The 14,684-nt window shown below is 41.5% G+C and overlaps 1 protein-coding gene across 5 annotated transcripts in view; it reads right to left on the bottom strand.

Moving 5' to 3' along the window:
* Positions 1 to 4,556: 4,556 nt before the first annotated feature.
* Positions 4,557 to 14,684, bottom strand: part of LOC117175040 (ecdysone-inducible protein E75) — a 195,614-nt gene continuing 185,486 nt past the window's right edge. For 4 of the 5 annotated variants that reach the window (XM_033364562.1, XM_033364559.1, XM_033364560.1 and 1 more), the window contains exons 3-5: positions 10,890 to 11,034; positions 8,519 to 8,760; positions 4,557 to 8,278 (exon numbers count right to left, since the gene is read on the bottom strand). In XM_033364562.1, coding sequence (XP_033220453.1) covers positions 6,353 to 8,278; positions 8,519 to 8,760; positions 10,890 to 11,034 — 2,313 coding nt within the window. In that variant the 3' untranslated portion in view covers positions 4,557 to 6,352. Of the gene's footprint in view, positions 8,279 to 8,518; positions 8,761 to 9,192; positions 9,510 to 10,889; positions 11,035 to 14,684 lie in introns of those variants that run through there. The other variant, XM_033364561.1, reaches the window with a different exon arrangement.

The following is a 14,684-nucleotide window of genomic DNA, read 5'->3' as shown; positions in this document are numbered from 1 at the left end:
CCCCCCCCCCCCCCGCTAATATCTGTAATTCTTGCCACCCCTCCCCCTCAAATTAGTAACTTAGTTTATGGAAGGCCCCTGAATAGAAAAAAAGGAGAAATTAGGTGAAGATGATTCTTAGTTGATGTATTTTTCTGTTTAACGTCTGCTATTTACAAGGAGAACATTACAAATTAAAATATGCAAAAGTACATTTTTTAATTTTGCAATGTTTGACTTGTTCGCGTGTAAAAGTTACCTGTTGCTTGGGTTCATCACTTTAAGGAACGTATTCTATTCCAAAAAAATTTATTTTAGTTTTTTACCGCCCCAGGTTGACTTACCCCATTCCTATTTTATCGACATTTTTCGCAGCTACTCACATCTACACGAATATACAAATGGAGTTGAGAGAGTTTAAATAAAAGGCGCCAAGGAACATCTTATAGTCCTCAATTTCGAAAAATACAACAGAAAGTTTCCAAAATCTTTCCTTATTCCTTCTCAAATAATTTCCTAAATCCCGGGAGTTTTTCCATAATAATGCGGGAATACCATATTCCCGCACGCTCATCTCCCAGGATATCTGGCACTTTGCGCACACCTTACAGAGACACGAACAATCGCTATCAGGTAAATATCTCGGTATGTATTAAAGTATAGTCTGAAGCGCATGTATAGCACATTATGATGTCACGTATTTCTGACTGTCCGTTGCATTTATGATTTATTTTTCAACTGGTTAAAATGGAAGAAATGAAGCCATCGTGTTGAATTTTTTTCTTGAACAATAGATAATTTGATGGGTCATCGCGCTGCATGTTCAATAATTGAGTAATTGGGGTTTTTACTTTTTACCTAAATAAATTTGTTCAATATTTAGAATATTCATCTTAGATCCCTAGTATTTAAAGTTATTTACATAGATTCAGTTGGTGGTATAGTATTTCATTTTGTTCATTACAAGTCTGGTGCATGTGCAGTTGACCAATTTGCTGATTAACAAGGCTTATATTTTAATTGTTACTAATCATACGTATCTTTATTTTAAAAAGTCCTAGTTATTGGAGTTAATTTAATTTATTTATATTATCAACAGTTTAAATTACATTTAATTACTTTAAATAGCTTCAAATTTCCTTAATACGCAAAATAAAGAAACATGTATCTTTAGTTTTTACGACTAAATCATTTTTACAATTAAATCATAAGCCCCTGTAAGCTGACAAACAAAATAAAACTATTCATCCTAATGAAATTTGATTTCACAAACACTTCTGCTATCTTGTCTATCTTTCTAAGCTTAAAGAAATACCATGTAACAAACTTTTTTGATGATCTCAATAAATTGCATAATGAAATAAAATAAGCATACCACCAAATATGATCGTCGTATAAAATTAAATAACCGAGTCATAAAATGAATATTATAAATATTTAAAAAATATGTTTAGCAAAAAAATATTGATGGCATAATGCATTTATTATTTGTTTATATCATTCAATAATTTCACTTAAATTATGGAAAAGTTTTGCATAATTTGTTTCAATTGAATGGATTCTTTACTTCTATATTTCTAGAATATCATTGAAAACTTGCACTACAAAATGTTTTGTTATCTGTAGAAGATGTGATCTAAATGATAATTTAAAAAAAGCTTATTGTTAAGCAATGTTTTACCAATAATAAGTGACTTGCATTGACATTGTTACCAGATTCTAGTTAGTCAGAAAAGTATAAATTACCTTCAAAGCCATGAGGTCAGAGGTAAATTATTTAACCGGAGGATGCTAATGCAATCAAGCTGCACGTGTCATCATCCGAGTCAGCTGCTTTAATGCGATGCAATATAATATCTTTATAGGAAGCCAAGAGTTCACGTAGGGCAATATACCTATCTGTTGCCTTTATAAGAAGGTTGCGTGGCAACCAACGCCCACCTAGTACCACGAGTTTCCCGAACTCTTTACGACTACGTAAACCTGGTTACTGTATGACGTATTTCGTATCCGAGTCTAGGTAGGTGGTTTTTCCCAAAAGGAAATAATGTATTTCTTTCCTCTATTATTCATTACCTGGAATTTCCTCATAAAAAGTAATATGAATACAGTGGATACTTGAATTTCGAAAACAATTCCGTCATTTCGCAGTTTCATGCAAGGCGAGGGGTTAAACACTAGAAATTTTGATCTAAAACTAAATTCAAGAGTTCAAAAAAAAATTCCAAACTGCCAGTATAAATTCAGTAAATTTCAAGCAAATTAGAAAATATAAAGAAATTAAACTAGTGAATAAAAATTTCTATTCTAGAAAACGTTAGTTTCGTATTTGAGTAATTCAATTTCAAATCAGGCAAAGATTTCCAGCTTAGGGTATCAGAATGAGTTGGTATTTGAATATTTCATTCTATGGAAGAAATAAAGGAACTCGTATTTCAAAGCATAACCGAACATTTTTTTTCATAAATTGATGGAAAGTTTAATGAAAGGAACCAAGCGTAAATTAAAGGGGAAGAATAGAAGAAAATGGAAAACGCTTTCGAATCATCGAAAACGTTTTCCATTTTCTTCTCGCAATGATATCCCTAACCTGAGAAACTAATTATTTCAACTGGGCTTTCCGACGTTGAGAGAATGAAAGATGAGCCTCTTTCGAATCAAGCATATCAAGTTAAAGTAAATGGCAGCATACCCGAAGGCAGACCCAGAAAAAAATGGTTAGAATGTGTGAAAGAGACATAAGGAGCCAGCATAGGAACACAAGAGCTTGTATGAAAAAATACATGGACGCCCTACAAAAAACGTCAGATTAAAACGTAATCAAAAGTATTGCACTTTGAATGCGAAATTAACCAAAAGCAGATTTTCAGAGAACACCTCGTGAATGCTTAGCAATCGCATATTTTCTGCTTCGCATTAAATCGCATTCAAGAGCATTGATAAAAATTTCGTTTCGCATTCAATCGCATTCTGTAGCATTGAAACATATTAGAACTCTCGCATTAACACGCATTGAAGGCGAAATCTTTGACTTTTCATTCAGACTTATTCATGATTTATACGGTATATAAGAACTCTCGCATTAAAAAATATTGTGCTTTCGCCCCAATCCGAGATTGTCGCAAAGCAGATTTCCACAGAACATCTCATGGGTTGCAGCAGTGTTGTGGAACGAACGTGTTATTTAAATAAACAATACGAGAATTTTAGATCAATCTAAAGATATTTTTGATTCAAGTTAATCATTTTAAAAATGTATAAAATAAGTCAGTTCTAAACAAATGGAAAGAAATCGAAATTTTCGATGATAAAATTCTTGATATCTCGAAAACGGTAAAAAGAGCGATACTTTTTTCTGCCAGATTTATGTTCAGCATTAAAAAATACATAAAATATTAGAGTTTTAAAGAAATAAATTAGCCAGTTGTACCTTTTCTTCTACAATTAATAACAAAGAAATATTTTATAATTTTTATTATTAAAAAATAAATTCGAATCAACTAAAAAATTTGAAATTAGCGGTAAAGTACTAAAATCGTTATTAAAACTTTGAAATAGATGTGACTAAAAAAATTCCATGACTTTTCCAGGCCTGCCTGGTCTGCAGAATATGTCAAGTGTAAATCTTTTCATTGAGTGCAAGACTGCAAGTTATATGGTACCTTTTTATTGATCCGTGGTGCTGTGAATCAATTGAATATAAATTCTAGAGATTAATTCGAGGATTTGCATATTTGCAATTAAAAATTCAATTTATTTATTCATTAATTCAAATTTCTTTGTCTCAAATCAGCTTTACTTATTTCACGTTGGTCCTTGACCTTAACTGTCATCGAGACTGAAGGTGAAAAAATCCAAGATGCATAGGCTTTAAAATTCTATTAAAAAAATAAAGTAATATCTTCTATTAAATCAGAAAAAGGAAGAAAATCAGTTTGAAAACAAAGCCCAGTTTCATTCAACTTTCATTTAATGTTTTTGTCCGACGATGCTATGAACTGCAATTTGAGAATTTTTCCTTTGTCCATAGGGTCATAAACTGCAACTAAAATTTGCCTAAAACCCATTTTAAAATGTTAAATAATCCTATTTTTGCCACATCATGTTGATCTGAAAGCAAGTGATAAATTTAACATTATGCTACCGGTTGGTAAGTTTACAGTTGTATATAGAGTTACTGATCGTTTAGATTTTAATGTCAATTAGGCAAACCTAATAGAGTCGCTCGAGAACGATTACAAATAAACTATGTAGCCAAGGTTAAAGATTCCCAAGTGGATTCTTTCCGATAAGACGATAGTCTTATCGCACCCTAGATTTTTGACGTGACATTGTGAATGTCAAATCTCTGTACCGTCAGTTCAAGTTCAGGGTGGTCAATTTCGCATTACAAATTATTTTATCTACTGACTTCAATTCATGTTGATTAAAAATCTCGATTAAGAAAATGTAAAAAGTTTAATTAAAAGTTTTCTTCAATTTAAACGAAACTGAAGTATTCAACTGAATTAAAATCTAGGTGCTAATAAAGGAGAGGAATGAGGACTTTCTTAAAACTAGAAATAAGAAGATTTTGATTTATAATTCACCAGACAATGTTTATTCAGACGACCTCACAACTCCCAAGCGTACAAAATGACGTGCTCACTGGGCAATATGCGGGGCTGCTTTGTAGTTTCTTGTACAGTATTTTTACATTTCCTGGCTGATGTGAATGACTGTGGTGTATGATTGCGTACATGTCAATTTGAGTGTGGGTGTGTATACATCTTTTCTGCCCAACTTCACCGGAACAACAACTGTTTGTATTTTCCTTTCTTAATGGATAGAGAAATATATCATACTTTATGTATCGTTTACTATAATAATCATTATGTGTAGTTTATGCATAACAGTATACGAATATCAACGCTAGATTTCTGCGGGCTGGGTTACTCAGGAATATTCAAGACGTCCGGGCGGATGCATGATTGGTTTGTAGGGAGAGAAAAATGGATTGCTTTGTTGGTTTTTTTGGATTTCTTGTGAACAATGACTACAGGGAGTGCACACTGCACAACCACGAGAGGAAACAATTCGCAAAGGGTTGTTTCACAAGCGACGATAACGAATGAGGAATGACTCCGAATACAATAAATACGTAGAAGAGCAAGCGCAGTAGTGCAGGGAAGATGTGGTTTTTTTGGATGGTTTCTTTGCAAGATGCCTATGCCTTTCAGATAAATGGGGATGGTGGTGCTTGGATAAATGGAAACGGGGGCGGGGCGGGCGTCTCAACAACACATTGGCGGCGGCCCGCCGCGATTATTTCTCGCTTTCTTCGAAACTTTCGCCACTCGCGCCTAGTTATGACCTAGCCTTAGAGACTACTATTTACAGCGTTTTGTCGGCTTCATCCCTCGCCTAATAACTTTCTCTCAGTGACTCATTCTCGGCACACGCATGCACGCACGACACATAATATTGTTTGTATTTTGCTTTAAATCTACGAGTTCTAATCCGCTAAACACGACTTTTTTTCTTTAGCTGATAATTACTTTTGTTTTTAATCTGTTCCTCGGTATAGACACGACACGTGGTATAAAGGTACGGTAATTGCAAACTGGAGGCCGCGGCGGACCGGTCAGTCTCATAACAAAACTCTTAAATCTTTAATAGCTTCTGGCTTATTCTCTACTCTTCGAGTGTTTTTCGATTGCCCAGACTCATTTGCACAGCAGGAATACTCACACAAATATACAGATACAGGGGATTCATACTTACACGCAAGACAAAATTTTTACGATTGCTATGCCTTAGGATACACAATAATATTAATTACTTTATAATATTCAGTAATTATAGTAGAGTAGATGATTGATGAATGAGGTGGAGACTGTACAGAATGCGCGATTTCATGATTATCACATGTAATAGATTATTAATTTCTGTAACGTTCACTCTAATTTTTTTACGTTACGAGCGCTGCAAGCTATCCTCTAACTTTACCTATGACAAAAGTAGGTAGGCTAGCAAGTAGTCGTCGAGGCAGGTGGAGAGACCGAGGAGCAGGTTTATTTTATTTCGCGCTGCACTGACTCTAGGCGGCACTTTTAAAACAAGCGTTCGTATCAGCAGTGGCACTCGCACTTGGAATCTCAATTTTTTGTCACAGATGAAAGAGATAACTTTTTTCAACACTCCTCCGGCTTCCCACCTCCTTCTGCTCTCGATACTTTTAGACAATAAATTATTTGGTTTGTCACGCGCTCGAAGCGTCCTGGCACTTTTTTGGAGTCGCGGGCGACGTCCCGGAGGAATATTGACAATGGGTCGACGCACTCGCTACATGAGGTGGGTTCAAGTCGCGAGATCTCGCCACTCGTAAAAAGCACTACGCCTCGAGGGAAAGGGCCTTGCAGGTTCCAACCAGAGGCCTTGGAGATGGAGACGGGGATTTCTTTGACAGGTTCAAAGGCTGCTGACTGTCGGCAATGTCGACCTGGAGTTCCATCATGTTGCTCGGACATCCAGAGAGCACTAGCGTTGCTGCTGTACTCGAGGTAGGTCTGGGACTCGTGCTCGTACTACTCGTCGCCACAGCGGAAAGGTACCTGGGCGACGAGTTCCCAACAACGAGGTAGTCTGACGAGTGCTGATGATGGTGCTGATGGTGTTGCTGCCGAGCACCCGTCGTCGTCGTGATGACCGAAGTAGTGGGCCACCTCGACGAGGAGTAACCAGAGGTTGCACACTGCAAAAGTCCCTGAGATCCATGCGGACTGCGCGTGATGGTCGTCGTCGAGGCACACTGCTCCGCCGGCGATGGTGATGTCGTTGGTGATCTTGGACTGGCATCACCACGCATGATGTAGTTGTGAATGATGTCTGTTCGCTTCATCTGTTCAGCAGTCATTCTTGGGCCTTCCATGAGACTTTTGGCTAAGGTGGAATGAGTGCTGCTCAGCAAACTCGCCGTTTGCGGACAGTGCGAATGCATGTGAGACGATGAACTTCGCGTTGATGCTGAGGTCAGATGAAGATGAAGCTGGGACTGAGTGTGCTGGACGACGGCTGGCTCGGCTTCCGCGCTATCTTTCTGTCTGAGCGCTCGAAACTTTTTGTGAGGCTTGTAGGCCTCATCCATCAGCGAATTGGTATCATAGAGAGGTGGTGCCTGAAGCACTCGTTTTAAGACGGGCATATCTTCGACTTCCTTGTCTTCGGATCTCGGACTCGAACAAACAGAGGTTGGTGCACTGCTTGCACTGCTGCTGGCTGGCTTGTCTGCTTTCTCGGTTCCTGACTCAATTCCACTATCACTGGGGGAATCCAGTTTTCGGAATCGCGGACACTGAGGTGGTTGAGGCGTCTTGGCGAGTGATGCGCGATGGAGATCGTCGTCGCCTGAACTCGTGCTACCCGAATTTGCTCGTCTGCGGTGAGGACACAAACCACCAGCAAGGGTGGCAGCGAGCAGGGGTGCACTTGACGCGTGATGCCCGCTGGAGGCAGACACATGATGGTACTCCGTCAAAGCTGCCACTTCCCCACTGCACATGCTTTCCGTACTCGAAACACTTCCCAGAGGACTCTTGACTGCTTCGTCCAATGCCACATCGCAACTGGACCCCCAGGACATGATTGGTTCTTCTTCCATGGGCCAGTGTTGTTGCTGCATGGAGGTAGCGTGTTGAGCCTGTTGCTGTTGAGCCTGAAGCTGCTGCTGTTGTTCAGTCATTTTGAAAGCAAGGAGTTTCTCCGAATGTAGCGTGTTCAGAGTTCTGAGATCAGGGATTTTCTTCAGGAGTTCTCTTAGAATGTCTGGATGCTGAGGATGGTTTTGAGCCAGTACGGTCTGAAGAGCGCTGCGGAGTTTGCTGTGCATGCGCTCAACCAGTTCAGTGTTTCTCAGACCTGGCCTGTCTGCTGCAATCACTACTACTGAACAGAAGAGACCCAGCTCGGCGTCCGACAGTCTGAGGGAATTTACTCTCTCCGCAAAGTCGAACATAGAGTCCATAAGGAATCTTGCATTACTACTGTTGTGGATGGACTCCCGCTTGAGCACTTGCCCATTCAGACAGATCATGCTGTTTGTTTGAGCATCGAACATGCAGGCCAGCCTGACCAGGAGAACTTCAAAGACACCGGCCTTGAGTAAAGTGACCTGGTCGTCTTGAGCCAACAGACCAAAACCAGGAATCCTTTTTGCAAACTCGACTACACCTCGTATCGCTGGGGAGAACCTCTTGGAAAAGTCCTGAAGAAGTTCTTGTTGGCCGGTCAACGGCTGAGGGTTAGGATTCAGAGGACATGCCTGTAACAAAAAAAAAAGGCCACATAAATATAAACTCAACACAAACACTAAACACTCGCCCAATATCGAAAGAGCACCAGATGTCCTTCGGCATAAAATACTTGCTTCGATCGCACCGAGGACATCTGGTTCTCATAGTTTCCGCGTTCGACGAGCTAAGGTCGAGTCAACGAGTACAAAGTCTTTTAGCATGACTCGCGTAACACAGTAACAACACATTAAACATCCAATGAAACTAACCAAGGTTGGTGGACATGCGGTGTAGTTTGGAGTCTCTCTTGCTCTGGCGAGGACTGGAGCAACTTTGTCCCTCGTAAAGTCACATGTCTCCAAATGGGCACGAACTACTGTTTGTAGAAGACGCTGTTCATCCTCCAATTCGGCAGCAACTGCCTTCTCCTGAGAACGGCTGTGCGAGCTCTGCTGCATAGCAGCCAGGATCCTTGCCTTCTCTCTTTTGGGCACGCGCCCGAATCGGACCGCTGTAACAAAAAACACAAAAATCCACATTATAGTTAAGGCGCAAATAATTCGTGAAGAAAGTGCTTCTGATTTGATTAATGATCGGTAAATCATGCACAATTGACTTTCAGGAAAGTAGCCTTACGTGATGACCATCGCTCGCGTGACACGTAAAGAAACTATTGAAGGTAGTGATGGATTCACAATGTCACGCGGAGTCGAGATCAAGAGTTTTTAGACCACACTCGACAGGGAAAGCGAGCTCAACTTTCTCGCGACGAAAGTGTTCTGGCTCCAGGCGACTTTAGTAGAAAGTCATGATATAGTTCACCGATCAAAGATTTAGAGAATATTGAAACTAATTCAAATTGGCCAACAATTGAATTAAAAATTGATAACAATCTAACGCGTGGTAGTAAAAAAAAATGTCAAGGGTTGTGGCGGAAACCTACGTGCGTTATGATAATTGACGACTCCGTTGAGGATCCCCTTGAGGATTGGTAGCTCGTCTCCCATGACGTCGGGCAAGAGCACAATTTTTAGAAATTTTTTTTAATCCACGTTAAACTCGTCTGTTGATCACACTCTGATTACTTTTCCATCGAGAAATATAGGGACGATCCCACGTTCACACACAAGTGTAACTAATAACTGATGGCAAGTCACTCCAATGCGATCGTAGAATGGCACTTGGTTTCGTGTTTTATGACTCGAGCGCGGCGATATAACACATGCAAACGCGAGACAGCATCACCGCCGACTGAGTGACGTTCAGCGAGTCGCGTTCAACAGCCCCCCACTTATTCAGTCATCAACGGCCCCCCACTACTGCCGCGATTGTGGCCTTTGCCGAGCCTTTGGCCTTGAACTTGGTTTCAGCGATAGCCGCGCGAGGCGTACCGCCGACCTATATACTATATAGATATATAGTTTGCTATACGTGGAACGAAGCAACGAACGAGAAAGGAGCGATTACATCGCAAGTGCGCAGAGGCAAGCTTCTTCACCAAGGGTAGCCTAACCCTCTCCAGCCTTGGGCAACCCTTCGGTCTTGGTATCTTGCCTTTCCTGCCGTTGACCCTACAGATCTAAAAGTACGTAAAGTCGCCAATTAGCCTACGTGAAAATTCACCGAATTGGCCCTTTGCCGAAAGTAGCTGAATTTACTAAAATATCAAGTCGCTAAATTCTTCATGTTCTAATAGAAGGGTGCCTTTTTCACAATGAGCAATATGAATATTTTTTCTATAATAAACATACTGAGTTTCGGAACACAAACAGATGATCAGCGTCGTGGTGTCGGGCACCTTTTGATAAAGTGGCTGTGTAGATTGACGGGACGCTGGAGGAGCATGCGCCCTGCCAGGTGTTTCGTGTGAGGGGAGTTTCGATAAAAAGAGGGGAGTGTAGTTATGAAGTTGATAGTTCACGAGGTCTCCGCAAGGCGCGTAGCGCCACGCGACGGCGCGATGTCCCTTCGCGGCTGGGAAGGGGCATTATCGTGCCGCTGAACCGAAGAAATCGAGCACCAGGCGAGTGTGTGGTGGGGAATGGGATGGGTGGGAGGTAGGTTAAGGAGAGAGGGCACTCTCAGGACGTAGCGGCGTGTAGCGGTACTCTTTCCACCGTCAGAATCACTTGCAAGGCGAGCAACGGCCGAGTATTGACCCCAAGCAAGTTGGCTATCACAAGGGATATGATTAACCCGTATACCGATATATACATTTACGGGATTGAGAACATTATTTTAAAAACGTTAAATTAATTTATTGTTAACTAATTCAAGGACTCTAAATTTTCAAACTTGAATCTTGGCTCTTGCCATTTGCTTGAATGATTAAGATGATGATAATTACTAGTAGTGAGTAAAGGATATTGTTTGTCCAATATCTAATGCAAAGAGGTCAATTTTACTTTCTCAAATGAGCAATAAACTTTCGCTCGTTGCGACATTACCCAGAGGCACTAAATCTAAAATTGCGTAAACGGTCGGTGAACTGAAAATTTGCATTCCTTTATTTTACAGCCTCGGACCATCAGATCGTGGATCGCGCATAAAAATAGAGTTCTTGAAGGCCAAATGAAAACAGTTTATCTTATAAAGTTGATCGGCTTAAATGATAAGAAAAGATCAATAAAAGATACATACCATCTCGACTCATGCCGACTGCGATGCACTTTTTGAGACGGCAGTACTGGCAGCGATTTCTGTTGATTCGAAGGATGCTGCACTGCTGGTTCTTGGTACAGGGTCTGTACTGTATTTTTTGTTGGATGCTCCGGCGGAAAAAGCCCTGTGAATCACCAACAAAACCCTCGTCAGTTTGACCGTCGCTGTCTGAGGATGACCCCGAGGAACAAACGTTCCTCGATCGCGGGGTGGCCAAGTCACTCTCGCACACACACCCCATGAATTTGCCCAAATCAATTTGTGAGTTGGGCGTGCTAACACACTCTAACATTCAGTCTTTTTTTCGCGACAAATGCTATCACTGGAACACGACCTCAAATCACTTGGACACTTGAATCCTAGCTTCTAGAGCCTGTCAGGCTTTCAGATAAATCAGTCACTGGCACAATAAACTACGAATTTGCTCTGGGCCGAATCACACTGATTAGATATTACATTAAGAATTGATCAATAATAAACTTTTGGTAACACTCGAGTTTGGGATGAGCCGCGACCGTTTGTATCGGAGTTTGGCTGTGGACTGGCTCTCTCTAGCACAGAGAGCATAGAGCCTCGGCACATTGCTTCTGGCTCGCGCGAGGTGGGGGCCCTCTGACCCAATTCCCGGACGTTCACCCGTAGTTCACCGCGTGAAAGTGAGAGTCTCTTGCGCTCGACGCTACATCTCTCACTCACTTTATCTCATACAATCCCTGATAAATCTATCACGCTCGCGCCGCCGTGCTACCATTAGCGCGCGCGGAGCGCTCTAGTAACGGGTTCCTTTCCCCCATCGTCACCCCTCTCTTCCTAGTTTTATCATCCTACCCTGCTAGTTGCCAACCCCTCCACCCACGAATAACTATGAACCGGGAAGGAGAGCCTCTTTTTCGGTCATCTATTTTTTACGTACGTTCTGGATGAATCAGCAAGTTGTAACGGGGGGTGTGTTTTGGCTCAAGTAGGCTGACATAGAGGGAACAAAGGATCTTCGGCCCACCCTTTTGACGAGGGAAGGACTAAGTGAGTACTAAATTCAATTAGATTCCCTCTGTTAGGCTGTATTATCAATTTGGAGTCGGGGTCACCGCACATACTATCGCCGGTCATCGCCCCGGTTTCTGGGCTTCGAGTAAGTTCGGGAAAAGCCCAGGTCCAAAGAAGGACAGCTAGCGATGGGTCAGCGGGACTCCCTCCTCTATCGGTCAACGACCTCGCTCGTGGATTATGTAACGACTCGTGGAACGTCATGATCGTTGGTGGCGCAGGCGCATAAGAAATATGCATATACGCGAGCAGCGACGAAGAGGACTCTATTCAAGTCCCTCTTTCGTGACGTCAGGTGCACGACCTCGCCTACCTCAACTTTGTGCACGAGAAGGAGGTACCGTTGCACTTTGCACTAGACGTTACTATGAATAGGACGTAGTAGGCCTAAGAAAAGTCAAAACCCCTTTTTAAAAATGCAACAATGTTGGTCCCCAAAGATGTACAACGGCATGATATTTTATGGATTAACATGAATTGGAGAAGCAACAAATTTCGTGGGGACCAGTACTTGTATGGATTCTAGAGAAAATATAACAATTTTGCAGAAAATTCAGCGGTAGGATACGAGTGCACTTTTCTCTGATATTTATTCTGTATGAAATACGACTTTGTACACATGCATCTTCAGTGAATTAGCTATAATTAGGAGGCTAATAATTGTAAACTCTTGTATCACGCACAGCCTTATTACCAATGACGCGTCCAATGTTAAAGTAAGAGAAAGTTTATTCATAACTCTTATTCCAGCAGCGATTTTATAATAACAATACAATTACTTTAAGGTTGTGCAAGATCAAGTAAAATTAAACTCGAAAAGTCTCTGCATGTAGATGTTATTTTCATAGAGGTACCAGAACAAAATCAGATACTTTGACATGATGTGTATAGCACTAAAGAAAAAAGTGGATATACGTAGATTGTTGGAGCAAACCTCTGGATTTCGCCCGGACGAGGGCAGCAACCCCGAGTGAACCCCTTGGCTGGGAAGAGGGGCAGTGGGTGAATCTAGGGGTGGTACATCGATCTTTTCAACAGTGCATTCCCCAAACGGGTCAGGGGGCAAACACCTTTGCGCTAACTCTAGTTTCTCGCGCACGCGTCCCCACCCCACGACAAACTGGGGGGTTGCCATGACGCTTTTCCTCTATTCGGTTATGCCAATTTTAACCCCTCGGCCATTGTGTCCATTCTAATAGTTCTATGACCTCCTCCACACTCCTTTCAGCTTTATGAAACCATTTATACACAATCCAGTAAATTTTATCATCTTGTCTTCGACTAGGCAGAAACGAATTACACTCAGAAATGAAAAAGCCGGAAAAGAAACTTTTCCGCTTACCTCTGCTTACGGAAAATGTCCGTTTTACCCGTTGTTTTGCTGTGTAGTTTCTGTTTACATTCTTAGTGTTACTGACCCGAATTATCTCGTCGACTGTCGTAATATTTGAAGAAGTGCATAGGGATGAGTCTCGTGCGACTGGAGCGAATATAAATAAATACGGAAGCGAATCCGGCGGGTCCCGGGGGCGAGTAGCTTGTATTTCCCGCGAAGCGCGCTACCTGAGATGCATTGGTAGCAATAGTAGCGACAACATCGGTCATGACGGCTAGAGATTGCACAGAGGGTGGGATACGACGTGGCAGAGAGGCCAACGACCGGAGCGCAGCGTGTGATTGCAAGTGGAGTGTTGGGTAGGGGAAGGTGAACGTTTTGCGGGGGAGGGGGAGGTGCGAAACGAAGTAACGGTGACGTACGTAACTCTTGCGCATGCGCAATACCAAACCGCGAAAGCACTGCACCGCTCGAGGGCATTAACCGTGTGTTCCGACCCCAAGAATTTTCTGGTCGTTCCGGGTTTGATATATTAACTATGTTGACACTTTTGCAGTTTTTGCATCCTACGAGTCGTAGGATGTGATCCTAAAAGCCCGAAATGATTTGGATCAACTCTGGTCAACTCTGGCATGATGAAGAAAAATCTGGTATGATTGATGAAAGGAAATTGTTTTGATGAAGCTGAAGCAGATTTTGGAAAATTTGTATCGCAGTTAAATCAATAAATGACGTAAACCTATAATCGAATCTTAATCCCCAGACAGGGATTTAAATAGTTGGCATGCAATAGAAAGATTGTTGTTCTCGCCTCAAGACAACAGCATTATCTAGAGAGTTGCATAGATATGGCTGGGTGGTAGAACAGCTACCACAATAATAAGCTGATGACCCGATTCTGAAGTAGATCCACGAGGGTCAGTAACCCCAGTGAGTACCAAAATACCAGCGTAATCAAATGAAAATGAGATCACGCCTCGTTAAGACATTAAAATTGATGACTGGGTGGGGGAAAAAGCATGACGTAACTAGCCCAGAGGTCGAAGACCGGGGGTTTAATGCACCCCACGCACCCATTCCACCCTTTGAGGAGACTGCGTTTACCTATACATGTCGCACTAGAGACATTTTCCTGGAAACTATTTAATTCCAATACTCTTAAAACAATATTTAAAAAAAGTTCATATTAATCTGATATATTACATGGAATTGGATAAATCGTCCCAGAACATTAGCCAAGATTAAATTTACAAAAAATAATATTGCTAAAATTGAAAAAATGTTAGGAGAGTACAAATTTTCATTCAACTTCTTGTAAAATGTAAATGTAACACAAATATTAATACATTTCTCTCTTCTCTTTGGGGAGTGAGAGAAATTAAACTGCGTGA

Source organism: Belonocnema kinseyi, chromosome 6 (assembly GCF_010883055.1).
Source record: "Belonocnema kinseyi isolate 2016_QV_RU_SX_M_011 chromosome 6, B_treatae_v1, whole genome shotgun sequence".
In the NCBI taxonomy this organism is placed as follows: Eukaryota; Metazoa; Arthropoda; class Insecta; order Hymenoptera; family Cynipidae; genus Belonocnema; species Belonocnema kinseyi.
This window is presented reverse-complemented; position numbering and strand designations above follow the sequence as displayed.